The following is a 14,498-nucleotide window of genomic DNA, read 5'->3' as shown; positions in this document are numbered from 1 at the left end:
TTTTTCTTTTTGTTGCCGCCATCAAAATCAGTGAGCTCTTGAAAGGAGTAGGGGCGCAGAAAAAAATTGCTTAGGAGATCAGTGTAAAACATCTAGGGGAAACCAGGTTGGGGGAAGACTGGGTTAAAGTATAATTTAAAATAAGTCCCCCTCCCCAGCCCTTCCAGAATACTATTAAATGGATGGATTTCTACTTAACAAAGATTATATCTGTGTATTCAACGCAAAACTGATCTTGAATATTGTTTTCCTAGACACGAGGCTAAACATTCCTGAGCTCTTAAAATGAGTATTAGCTTGCACTATTAATGCAAGTATCAGTGGACACTATTACTTATCCACTTACCACATCAAGGTCTTGGGAAACCCTCCGTTTGCGAAGCTCTTCCATCCTCTCACATACATCAGTAAGGCAGGTATTATAATATTCTGCATATTGCTCAGCCAGGTCATCAATGTTGCCCAATGATCCATCCTACAGAAAAATAAGAAAGGAATGGTTATTATTAAACCATTTTCAGTGGACATGAATAAACTATTTTAAGTGCAATATGAAGTTTGTCATCTTGATGTAAAAAGCTCTTGAAGAATTATAGTGACTACTACTTTTAAAGAACTGTTTCTGTAGACAATAACGTTTCCCCAATATTCAAGCGTCTTCCCAGGCAAACATGTTTGCATTTGAGCTAGTGAATGTCAAACCTTAAAAGCCATCCAGAAACTTCATAAGCAGTGTTTAAAAGCAAGAACAGATAATAAAGTCTTTATGTTTATATTAGCATACAGGTTATACCTATAAACAACGCAAAGGTAGTCTGTCAATATACCAGAAGATTAGCAAACGTAATAGAACTTGAAAGTTAATTGAGCCAGTGCATATTTTCCTTCAGAACTTATTTTTACCTGTACTATAAAGATAAATGAAACTGGAAATACCAATTTCAAATTAATCCACAAAAGATTTACTGCTGTACTGCTCTGTCAATATTGAATCCATAGGATATGTGTTGAGGATATACTCTAAAGCATTTGAGAAAGCCACTTTTATTTGCACAATGCCATCACTTTATCAACAAAATCTCCTGTCAAACCAGTGTTCAAATCATGTTGTTGGAAAGCACTGAAATAAAATGAGACAGAACGTAAGCATGCCAGTGAATTACTAAAGCAACACTAAGTATGATTGTTTAACTGGGTAGGAGGGTTTTTGTTTTTTTAAAATGGCTATAGATGTTCAGGGCATACTTAAGACTAGACTTGTACCTGCTATCAGAAAGGTTATTTGCCATGCTCTACAGTTACATTAAGCAATTCCAAATGTAGGTTTAAAATAGTTGAATGTTATGGTCTAGGACTCTGGAAACTTCTGGTGTGCTAACGGAGTGCCTGGGGCATCAAGGATCCTGATAATTGGATATATATACTGTTTCTGGACTATCTAGCAGCAAGACTGCTCTACTCCTGTCCCTCAAGTGTTTCCTTGCTAACACTCTTGGATACCAATGACCTCTTTTCCTTAGTTTTGGGCATCCTATTTTTGCCACCATGCCACTCCCAGTTGCAACAAGAGACACACCAGTTTTGCCTGAGTGCTTGCTAGTTTTGCCTGACTACTTGCTGCAGAAGAAATTCAATGCCCCGTTAACTGAAGTCTAAGCTGTGGAGAGGTGAGCCTAAAGCATACACTTTCCTGCAGATAATTTCATTCATGTTGTTTTACCACTTTGGTGTTTGCCATCCTGGGCTCCTTTGGGAGGAACGGAGAGGTAGAAATTTAATTAAGAAATAATTACAGAAATAAAGAAAATTATCGCACTCAAGGGCAAACCACATGATTATCATAAAATGTTGCTTGTACCTTAGTCTATTGGAAATCACTATGCACTATCCCCAGATCCTGACACTGGACTATCCTTCTGTGCATTTTGCTGCTGCCTGCTTGCTGGTCTGCCAAGTTCTGCGGTTGACCTATTGCCGTGACTTTAAGTGCTACAGTCTTACCCCCCTCAAAGCTTCAATCAGGGGACTCAACCTATTTCAAAATTCCTCCAGAAATGGCAGCACTATGGAAGAAGTAGCAAGAGATAGATAAGATAGAAACAACACAGTGCTATTTAATTGGCTCCTATGAGCTGCTACCCACCTCATAGTATCATAAATAGCATGTGGTCCACAGCTTTCGTAATGTAAACAAAATCAGTCACAACTTTGTTCTACATAGCTTGAATTGCATGAGTTTGTTATAAGACCAAGAAAGCCAGTTCACTATCCACAGCTAATCATTATCATTCTTTACAGGCCAATCTGTTTTATTTTAACCTTCCAAAGCTTCGATTTCTAGATGTTATTTTACCATGTTGCTTTTAAATTACGAAAAGGCAAGCTGTACATAAATTTAGCTGCAACCCCCATTCAAGTTACTTAGGCATATTCAAAGAATAATAAGAAGTACACTTGAATAAACAGCTATAGGTTGCAGAATTAACTCTGAAAAATAAAGGCATCTCCTCCATCACTCTCAAACACAATCCACAACTCACCACTACTTTCCTAGGAAATGTCAATCTATATAACTTATAACTATAACAGACCACCTTTGGGGAATTACATTCTTGACTAGATCAAGAAGTTCGAAACCAGCCATAAAGAACAGTATTTGTGAATCCTTGCATGAGCCAAGAGCTGCCAGACCCACAACGTGAAAGTAACTGGAACCTCTGATTTATCCAGTACTTCAGCCAAAGATCAATCACTTGCATGCAAAGCACCTGGCAAGCTGATTAGAAAAACTTCTGAGCCTGTAGGTCTGGCAGATTAAATTCCAAACAAGGATTTTTTTTTTTAACCTGTTTATCCAACAGTAACCTTATCACTTGTTCACTTGGAACTGCCACAGTTCAAACAATATAACAATGCCAACATGAACAACAAGAAGCTTAACTTACTTTTATTGTCAGTCTGCTCTATTGTTTATGAGTCATAGCTAATGCTGCTTGTAGATACACCAGATTTTATTTATAATTCAAATGGGTTGATCCAGCCATGTTTATCACATACGTTTAATCAATGAATCATACCTTTATTTTGAAAATCTGTAATTAAATTAAAGGCCTATTTTAAAAACCTAGCAACAAAGCCTATGAAAATGCATTTAAAAGCCATAAAATATATTTTAAAAATAAAAAATTCAGTAAATAGCCACCAATGATTATTGAAAAGGCCCTATATATCAGACAATGTCAGAGATCATAAGCAATACCTACTGATCTGTTGGAAGAACAATGTACAATGAACTGTAAATTTATGTATAAACTGACATTGAAAACAACCAATGCAGGTTTAAAGAAGGTGACTAATACATTTTAAAATCTTTTTAAAAGCTATCTAGAAAATTACCTCCAGTATACATATACCGTATTTTTCGTTCTATAGGACGCACCGGTCCATAGGACGCACCTCGTTTTTTGGGGGGGGAAATGAATAAAAAAAATTATCCCCCCCCCCGCGGCTGCCGCCCCAAGCCTCGCGTGCTTCCGGCTGCAGGCTACCGCCCCAAGCCTCGCGCGCTCGGCGGGACCTCCCACCGGGCGCGCGAGGCTTGCAGACACTCGCCCGAAGCACGGGGAGCCCTCCGGAGGGCTCCCTGTGCTTCGGGCGACAGACTGCCGCCCCAAGCCTTGCGCGCTCGGCGGGACCTCCTGCCGGGCGCGCAAGGCTTGCAGACACTCGCCCGAAGCAAGGGGAGCCCTCCGGAGGGCTCCCCGTGCTTCGGGCGACAAGCTGCAGCCCCAAGCCTTGCGCGCTGGGGGGGACCTCCTGCCGGGCGCGCAAGGCTTGCAGACACTCGCCCGAAGCAAGGGGAGCCCTCCGGAGGGCTCCCCGTGCTTCGGGCGACAAGCTGCAGCCCCAAGCCTTGCGCGCTGGGCGGGACCTCCTGCCGGGCGCGCAAGGCTTGCAGACACTCGTCCGAAGCACGGGGAGCCCTCCGGAGGGCTCCCCGTGCTTCGGGCGACAAGCTGCCGCCCGAAGCCTCGCGCGCTCGGCGGGACCTCCTGCCGGGCGCGCAAGGCTTGCAGACACTCGCCCGAAGCACGGGGAGCCCTCCGGAGGGCTCCCCGTGCTTCGGGCGACAGGCTGCCGCCCCAAGCCTTGCGCGCTGGGCGGGACCTCCTGCCGGGCGCGCAAGGCTTGCAGACACTCGCCCGAAGCATGGGGAGCCCTCCGGAGGGCTCCCCGTGCTTCGGGCGACAGGCTGCTGCCCCAAGCCTCGCGCGCTCGGCGGGACCTCCTGCCGGGCGCGCAAGGCTTGCGGACACTCGCCGGGGCTGCAGGCTGCTGCCTGCAAGCCTTGTGAGCCCGCGGGAACTCCCACCGGGCTTGCAAGGCTTGCGGATAGCTTCCTGAAGCCTGGAGAGCGAGAGGGGTCGGTGCGCACCGATGCCTCTCGCTCTCCAGGCTTCAGCGAAAGCCTGCATTCGCTCCATAGGACGCACACACATTTCCCCTTCATTTTTGGAGGGGAAAAAGTGCGTCCTATGGAGCGAAAAATACGGTAAACACAAATAACAGCACTAACAATATCTAGTTTCCAGGCCTGGGAGATATGTACACTTGTTAACATGAGCTTTTTTGCCAATATCAGCTCTGCTGCATCGGAAATTCATTCTATAGTTCAACCTTTGCCAACCTGGTGCCCTCCAGGTGTATTGGATTACAACGACTATGGTAGCTGAGGCTAATGGGGAGCTGTAGTCCAAAATGTCTGGAGGGCATCAGGTTGGCAAACGCTAAATGAGAGCCACTTCACTGGGAGAAACGTCTTCCAGAAGACATACTGCATAATTGATCCAACTCTTGAATCAAATAAGTTAAAACTTTAATAAAAACTAATAAATGTGCTGTCTGCTACTACATACTGTTTCACAGCATGTTCACAGAATGCAAGGCTCAGTATAGAGGAAACAGCCAGGTGAAAGAAAAAATCATATTTTAAGAGAGAAGAAGCAAACACCTAGTAAAAGTAAAGAACTTATAGCACTTCAGAACAGCAGGTGTTCAACACTTCCTTTTGAGATTGTCATTTGCACTGGAATATTCCCTTCTTATAAATGCTTCAGATTTTTTGGCAACATAATACCATACAGCATAAATGATGGATTGCTATTGAATTCCTAGAGAATTAGTCTGGGACCATGTGAATACCAGAAGCAACCATCATGATTGATGTTAATGGAGTGAATAACAAAGACAAGTTATAATGATCTGGTACTTACTGAGCTAGATTTATTGGTCACCACACACCAGCCTGATGAATGTACTGGCAACATCATTTGTACTTGATGTTAAAGATAATAGGAAGTAGCGTTTTGTCAGGCATCTTGCATTAAGTAAATGAAATAAGCTTGGCCAAGAAAGAGTCTTTGGCTCAGATTTTTGTTTTTTAAGCCCAACCTAACTTAAGAACATTTGTGGAAGAGCCCTGTGCTATGGACAATCATCAATAATCAGCAAGCCTTAGAATCTACTAGAGTTTACATGAACATATTGACAAATGGGCAAAGGTGGGAATCTGATGTATAGTGGGGGCACCTCAGTGCTTTAATCTGATCTCTAGATGTGGAAAAAGAATTAGCATGATAAGGGCAACCTGCCTCTTGGAAGGATAGATGTTGAGGAGGGCTGCTATACATCATAAGACTGCTTCTAAGAGAAGGGTTATTATATTTTTAGCAAATCTAAAGCTAGAGTGCATCAAGTACCAGTTCTGAGATATTCTTACATGCCATTTGAACTTGTGCATTACTGCTGCTTTGTTGGGCCAATGTGAGGAAGAGGGAAATGTTAGCCTTCCATGCATACAGATTAGCCAGCGGGCCATCAGCAAAATATCTCCTGTATCAACCTGCCTGTGTATTAAGATTGTCAGGAGGCCATTCTCAGTGTGCCCATCTTTAGGAGAATTGCATTACATAGGTAAAAAATAATAATAAGAGTGTTCTCTGTGGTGGTGCCCCAACTGCGGAATGCCCTCTTGAGGGAGGTATGCTTTTTGGCACCAGGTAAAAACCTTTGTTTGTCCAGTCATTTTGGATTATGGTATTTTTAGCTAATTGAAAGCTTTTATTCCTCCTAATTGTACTGAATTTCTTGTTATGTTTCATATTGTATTTGGATATTTCATATTCCTTTCTATACCACTCTGCATCCATTTTTGGATGAAGAGTGTTTCATCTATTTTTGTTTCTGCTAAAGCAGGCTTCCTCAAACTCGGCCCTCCAGATGTTTATGGCCTACAACTCCCATGATCCCTAGCTAGCAGGACCATGCTAGTCGATGCTAGCATTTGTCCCAAGATACAGATAATAAAATGAAATATTGGACTTGGCTGGAAAGACATGCTTTTCTCATAATAGAGGAGGTAAAAAATAGAGAAAGGGTATTCCTCCTGTAAAAAGCTTTGCATGCTAAGCCCTGACTATACATAGATAAATAAATTAATTAATTAATAGAAAGACACCATTTGAGCTAATTCAAGACACAAGAGTCACTGTGTGGAAAGCCATTGCAAACATTAGCAGTTTATCTTTAAGACTTCAGCCGGAATAAGAAAGCCAGTCATGAAAAATTATGTGGAATATGATCTTACATTGCACTAACATATGTTTGGTTTGGATAGCATAAGAAATGCAAACAGGAATGGTAAGATCTAAGACTTGGTAAATACGATACAGATTTCTTTCTAATTGCTACACTGAAAACACCTGGATATAATTTATATATGGTACTGTAGTAAAGTTTCATCTCTCCAACAATAATCTGCACAGACCTTTCCAAAGTCAGAAACCTTTTCTAGCAGAGCTGAACTTGGACAATTGAAGAGACCATGTTTAACATACCCAACACAGAAGCTATTGTAGAATAAATGTAAACTACACAAAAATCTACACTTGTCTCGGTTAGCATTCATACCTTCTAACTTGTCCTCATTGTTCTCCATTAGAGATGGCAAGCTCACACCCACTGGCAAGCTCACTGGCTTGCCCAAACAATAACTTGTCTTGTTTTCCAAGACAATCTGGAAACAGGATATTAATAATAACATTTTTACCAATAATAGCATTATCCTTTCCATTTTCCTTTGAATTGTTTATGTCTATGTATACATAATGAAAAAGAAGTATATAAGTTGCTGTATATTACTTTCTTTAAAATACATGCAGCACCCTTAGCCCATCAGCTTCTTGAGTCCTCCAAATGCCCTGCACCCATTAAATACTTCCTGGCCAGTGGCAGCAAGAGGAGTGATGGCTATGCAGAATGCCAGGTCACTAGAAAGAAAGGGGAGAAAGGAACAGACCTTCCTCTTTCCCTATCACCATGTGCCACCCAACACTGCTAACCGGTAACTATTTTGAGGAAAGCAGGTAGGGTATTCTGGGGATCACACAAGGATGCTGGAATTCCTCATCTCTGGCTCCAATTATACTTCAAGTAAAAATAATAATATTGAGGCTTGTAAAGGTCACCTCTTCCTTAAGGTAAGTCTTATGTGCCTCTGAAGCTCATATCAAAGTCTGAGCTGAGCAAGCTCCACAGCCATTTCTACTCTCCCTTGATTATGCCTTCTTTATGTTCGCGACGAGAAGGCGGAAAATGAGGCGCAATGGCTGGCACAGCAGTAAGTTAAACTGCAAACCACGCCCCCTCCAAGCCGCCCGGTTGGGAGCTTACCTGTGGGCGTGGTGCACCAGCCAGGTGAGTGGGGCAGGGGGCGTAATGCCCCCTGAGTGATGCAGAAATCGCGTCCCGCCCACAACACCTCCCCTCTTGGATGAGGAGAGGCTTTAGTGTTTGCCACATGCCAATGTGCTGCCTAAACGTACGAGTTACATTTTATATTCTCACTTAATTGTCAGCAGTTCTTTTGTGAAAGTCTGCAGTAGTTGCATTTGGCTCATTGATCTTGAAAGGCTATACAGTGGTACCTCGAGTTACAAATGCCTCTGGTTGCAAACGCTTCAGGTTACAAACTCCGCTAACCTGGAAGAGTTACCTCGAGTTGAGAACTCTGCCCCAGTATGAGAATGGAAATCGTGTGCCGGTGGCACAGCGGCAGCAAGAGGCCCCATTAGCAAAAGCACGCTTCTAGTTAAGAACAGTTTCAGGTTAAGAACGGACCTCCAGAATGAATTAAGTTCATAACTAGAGGTACCTGGTAACTTAAACTGCCTGGTAATTAAACTGCACAGTATGAAAACACACACATTACTCATGTTGTTCCTTTTTTGCACTGAACACTCCCAGCCTTCATCTCCACTTCTATGACTCCATACATAATACCAAAAGGTTTAAATTTTACAGAATATCCTTGAATAGAAATATTGATAGTCAGCTTAATCTGAAGCTTAGAAAATAGCCCTACATAAATGTTGAACTACATTTGTTTTAGTTCTTTCATATTATACTATGAACACTCAAATTTCTCATCTGCATAAATAATTACAGAAACACAAATACAATAAATCACAATTCCAGTACCATATGAAGCATTTAGAAAAACCATGCTTTAACACGATCAGCTACAAAAAGCAACACAGTTGTTTCATTTTAGTGGTGGCACATGTTCATCTCAAGAGATATTCAACAGCCTCGTTAACTGTGTGTCTTTTGTACCAATGAGCTATGTACAGCAGCAAAATAAAAGGATATGAAAGCCCCAGAGCAACTTTTCTACCAAGAGGCAAGCCTAGAATCACTATAACAAAATTGTAATAAAAAAGAAAATAGGAAGCATGGTTTCTGAAGTAAGAGATAGTGCAAAAATTCTAGAAGATTCTTTTTTTAAAAAAGAAAAACATCTGGAAAACTTAGGCATAGCCTGAATGCCTGTTTGCTTCTATCAGCTGTTCCATCTGCTCACCAATTCCTGTGCTTCACAAGTTTAGGAGCAGCTGGGTTAGAACATAACATATGAATAAAAAAAAACCACCCCCACTTCAGAAAACACATACCAATATCCCGTTTTTCATAAACAGTGATGAGGCCCTCAAGAAGTTGCTGGGCTACAATTCCCATCATTCCTGACCATTGGCTATGGTGACTGGGGCTGATCAGAGTTCACTGGCAAGTTACTTGTTGCAAGCTGAGCCCCCACAACAGCTGTTTTGTGTGTGGGGGGGGTGTCCCCCATAACATTGTACTAATGGGAGTCTTCAAAGGCAGCCCCTTATACAATGCACTGCAGTAGCCCAGCGTGGAGGTAGCCTGGCCATATTTCCCATGCCTGGTAAAATCAGACCAGAAGGAGTCAGAACTGGCACACAGGCCTCAACTCAGATCAACATGTTTTTGCTTGGTTTGCCTCAGGACTGAATCATGTGATTATTGCTGCCAGTAGGCCAGTTTTCTTAAGAAGCCAGAATTCCAGCCAGATTTGTATTTAATACTTATTCTACGTATACATCTTTAGTGAGCCTTCAGTTTTAGTATGACCAAAAAAACTGTAAAATAAAAAAATCAATTACAATTACAGATAGTGCAGGCTGGCAAGGTGTCTTGCTTTATAACTCTGAAGCACTTTATGATTTTATTAGTTTCAGGGTTTGGTTGTTTAATAATCCGGCCTTCAACTACACAAAAAATTTGTATTTATTGCAATACTGATTGTTGCTTTGAGCTGTACTATGCTTATTCTGGCTTACATCTTCTCTTCCCTATCTGCACACATTCCCATACATTTGCTCGGGGTATCTGTGTCCCCCCCCCCCCCAATCTTCTGGAGCAGGTTTTGACAGTCTGCCGGGGTGGGGGGAGGGGGCTGTAAGGAAGAACCAAGTAAGGGAAAGTTTCATTGTGCAAATTGAACTTTCATGCACAAGCAAAAAAGGAGCACTGGACACCTCCCACTATTTTTGTTGTATCTATAAGCATGACAGGTTATAGATAGCAGGTCTTTGAAGTCAATGAAGTACTCCAGCCCAAGTCAAAGTCAAAGTCAAAACTGTTAGAAAGCATGTACCAAGAAATGTCAGGATAGATGCAGTCAGGGAATTTAAGATGTGCTTGCATTAAAAACATATGCTAAATGTGATTTGATCAGCCCCCTCCTCCCATACCTGCTGATTTGCCTCCCTTCTCTGGGGTGCCCAGCTAACTGGAGGCGTAAACAGCTGCACAACAGGGAAAGGTATACAATGGGATCAATGAATCCATCATGGGCCGCCCACTCCTTACCTGATTGGAAATGTAAACTGCTGAGGAACACATGGATCCATTCCTTAGAAAAATCCCTATTATAGTTTCATACATTCTACAGTGTAACAGAGGCATTATACAGTATCTCTCATATTCAACCTGCCTATAAAACTAAAACAGTCATCACCAATCATGAACAAAACTGATTTTTAAAAAAACTTTTAAGAACATTCGTATGAAAACGTCAAGTGTTTTAATTATATTATGGTCCAGTGGAAGGTTCAGCAATCTTGATATCTCTCCAAACTACTACAGGGGTTTCTTTGGGGGGGGAGGTGCAGTGATGTTCATTAAGATAAATGAACTGATGACATTTCTGCCAATTCTGGGCATTCTTAGAATTCCCACCTACAGGTTGTATCTAATGGTTTTCTCCATCAAAGGAGGCAATTTAATTTTTCTCCCCCTTTGGTGCACCACTACACAAATTTGTTGTCCTGGTTATCAAGATCTATACTAAGCATATTGAGAACACAGGTTAAATACCTGACCCCACTTACCTGGGTGCAAGCTCTGCTGAACTGATTAAGACTGGTTTCTGGAATTGTGCCGCTTCAAAAAAATGTGTACTGTACCGTGGTAGCTCGGGTTACATACGCTTCAGGTTACAGACTCCGCTAACCCAGAAATAGTACCTTGGGTTAAGTACTTTGCTTCAGGGTGAAAACAGAAATTGTGCTCCGGTGGCGCAGCAGCAGCAGCAGCAGCAGCAGCAGCAGGCCCCATTAGCTAAAGTGGTCTTCAGGTTAAGAACAGTTTCAGGTTAAGAACAGACCTCCAGAATGAATTAAGTTCTTAACCCGAGGTACCACTGTACTGGGAAGTATTATGATTAGTGTGCAACTACAGAAAACTGACATATGTAAATAATTTCCTCAAACTGTACTGTACATTCCTAACTGGCTTTAAGGCTACAGTAGTTTGTGTCCACTGGTGTTATGCACTTTGCAGATGAAGCCAGCTATTTACAATGCAGGGTGCAAGATTACTTGCTACCCAGCCTAATTCCAAAGACCTCAGGTTCCAGTAAGATATACATGCAAAGTAAACGTGGACTGGTTTTTACAGTCATTTTTTTTAATCAGAAAACAGATTTATCATATTTCTATCCCACTCTTTTCATTCTAACAACAACTCCATGTTGTTGGTAAGGCTCTGGCACAAGATCAGTCAAACCGATTATGGCAGAAATATGTTCCCTTAACTACCAACGTCATGAAACGCAGCTTCCGAAAACGCCTATTATCCAAATCACATAAAAATTTCTTATTAGCAGAACAGAAAGGGTACACAAACAAGAATTGTGCATTACAGCTCTGCTAGCTGCAATCCATCCACTTCCAGAAAGAGAGTTCCTGTGGAAATCCTTAACTGCTACAAAATTGGGTGTTACTGCCTAAAGGATATAAACAATGACATTCTGTTTAGCTTTTCAGCTTACAAAGTCAAAGGGGCTATACAATTCTGGAAGTAGAGAGACAAAAAGGCCGCATTTAAATAACATGAGTACGAGGAGTTAGAATAATTCACAAAAGTATAACTATGACTGGTAAATCAATTAATTTTTTTCTGTTGTTCTCTGAGGGCCTTAGGAGGTAGGAAGGCAGATATATTGAGGTTTATGGCCCAATAGCAACTAGGCCACATTACAGTAGTCTTGTTCAATCACTTAACTAATCAAGTGTTTATTTTATATTCAACCAACCAATAAACAATATATGTGAAAGGGTCTGGGGGCAGGAGTTCACAGCACCACTGCTTTACTGTGTTTGTTTGTTTCCTCCTCAAGTTCCAGCACTGGTTTCAGAATCTGGTAAGTTATCATATTAGCACCATTACTCTCAGGGAAGGGAGAGTTATGGAGGAGCTTCAGGATCCCAGGTAAGTGGGTTCTCTGGCTCTGGGACAAGCAGAAGCTCAACCTGCTTTCTGATAGGTAGGGGTATTGAATTTGTACTCAGTGATGACAGCTGTCTCCAATCCTAGCTTCACAGGCTTCTCTGATTATCCACCCAGATGTCGTTTCTGTCTAGACCGAATTCAGCGGAAAATATGGGATATAAATAATAATTAGGCTGCTGGTGTCCTCGGCCTGCCCCAAGTCAGCAAGCATGGGGTAGAACACCCATGGGATAGCCTTTGTCTCTCGCTTCTCTTCTCCTCTTGACCTCGCATTTCTCTACTCCCTATTGACACTACCCTCCATCCTCTCTCATACACCTCTTGCCCTTATTGCTCTCCCAGGGGGAGGCTTTCTGAAACCTCACACCTTCTCTGTAAAATTACTCCAGTATCACTTACTAGCCCTCCAGGGTCTTACCAGGGACCAGATAAAAGTTGTCCAGTGTTCACCGGTCCATCTTCCCCTGGACTTCCATGTCCTGTAAGTACTTCCTGCCTGTGAAGTTCTTTATTTCCCTTTCTCCTCATAGACAAGACAGACAGCTGTGGTTTCAATGAAACCAGTCTGTCATGAAGACACACTTTCCTGGTAGCAGCTGCCTCCCTCTCAGCGACAGTGTGGTGACCATAACACTGTTCAATTCCCACCTATTGCAGATCAATCAACAGCCTGGGCTTGCAATAGTTTGGGCTTACAGCTGAGCAGACAGCAGCATTGCACTTCCCCAACAGAAATTGCACACCAAGTGGGTAAGGTGTCTGTTCCTCGGATCAGCTGCCAGAAGGTCACATAAGCAGAGATAACAATATACAAAAATACCAGTGATACAAGGTCAAATCTCATGGATCTCAGTACAGTACTAGCATTTGGCTTTTTACTGTCCCAGCCAAGCAGAAAAAATCTTATGCACAAATACTATTCTATTTGGGAGGAATAATGCACCGTTATCCAGGGGGGTTCAGCTCATTTAATTAAAACAAGTACAATCACCCTCCTGTGGGCTTTAAACTGTGAATATCCATTTAAATATTATTTAGATGCATATCTTCTAAGTACTGGGGCCTGTGCTGAGCTTCATGTTTATATCAATTAGGGATATCAGCGGGCTAATAAAAGCTTTATGTCTTGCCAGTTTATAAGCCTTTCCACTCTTGGATCTGGAATTTTTATTCTTTTATGATCTTATATGCCCATATTGCTTCATCATGGCCAAAGTGCCTGTTGATGAGGCTAAACAGCCAGCTTTTTCTCAAGTAAATAGAATTTAATATCTCACTCTACCCACCAGCAGAAAAACATGCTGCATTTTTTTAAAAATGTAAAAAAGCAATCAGCACAGCATTGGACATGGCCCTGGTTTGCCTGAGGCTTTAAATCTATAGCAGCAGTCAAGAACTAGATAGGCTATGAGATCAATATAACACTGGGTGATGGACCACAGCGCCTCCCTTGATCGCTTTGCCTTGTACTGCAATTTCTTAATACAACCTTTCACCCATATCATGTAGCACTACCAGGTCCTGACTAATATTAGGCTCCAAAGGGGAAATGTACTGTAGATACTTTCCAGTTTTTCATCCCATGGATTGAGTTATGAAAGTGCAAAAACATGACACGTCTACAGTGGTTTGGATAAGAGAATAAGCAAAGGCTGAGGAGGCATCCTGGGTCAATACAAAAACAGGGCCTAATAGATGCTACTCACCAAGCACATACATAAGCGTTTAAAGTATGCGTTAATCCACATCATGACAGCAGATGTTTTGGAAAGCACACATATTTGAATCTCAGTCCTGATATCTCTTAAGCTACTCATAGTCACAGATGTGCACTGAACCATAAATAGATATCTCTGTTGTGAGTCGAGATTAGTGAAAATCTTTAAATCTTGATCATTTGAGAAGCTTACTATGTCCCTTGAACATTTCTGACTGTGTGTGCACATGTGCGCACACATTTATACTACTGTAATGGCGCCTTTTCACATTGCCTTCATAATTTGGCTCATTTCCATTATGCAAAAATGTATAGAAGATGACCTGGGCCACTTGGGAGGAGCCAATGCTGTCGCTGCTCTCCACACCTGTGCTGCTCTAGTTCCAGGAGGGGCAGTGCTGATAACAGTGATAAGCTGCAACACAGGGTTCTCCTACATGTCATTTCCCCCCTGCCTATGCTTTAAAAAAAGGCTTTTCAAAGTACTTATTGCTAATTTTAACTGCTGTTTTTGACGTTTTAATTTATTTTTTGCATTCACATTTTTATCTGTAAACTGCCCTGAAAACTGACATCAAAGGGCAGTATAGAATTTACATAAATAAATGCAATTAGCATACTGGGG

The 14,498-nt window shown here is 42.0% G+C and overlaps 1 protein-coding gene across 6 annotated transcripts in view; it reads right to left on the bottom strand.

Annotated features, from left to right (window-relative positions):
- SASH1 (SAM and SH3 domain containing 1) overlaps positions 1-14,498 on the bottom strand; it is a 554,241-nt gene that overhangs the window by 104,214 nt on the left and 435,529 nt on the right. For all 6 annotated transcript variants that reach the window (XM_080998541.1, XM_080998543.1, XM_080998544.1 and 3 more), the window contains exon 2: positions 347-475. In XM_080998541.1, the coding sequence (XP_080854667.1) occupies positions 347-475 (129 nt within the window). The remainder of the gene's footprint in view (positions 1-346; positions 476-14,498) is intronic.

This window comes from Podarcis pityusensis (genome assembly GCF_964106645.2).
Source record: "Podarcis pityusensis genome assembly, chromosome: 3".
NCBI classification, from domain to species: Eukaryota; Metazoa; Chordata; class Lepidosauria; order Squamata; family Lacertidae; genus Podarcis; species Podarcis pityusensis.
Note: the sequence above shows the minus strand (reverse complement) of the source record. Positions and strands in the feature narration are given on the sequence as shown.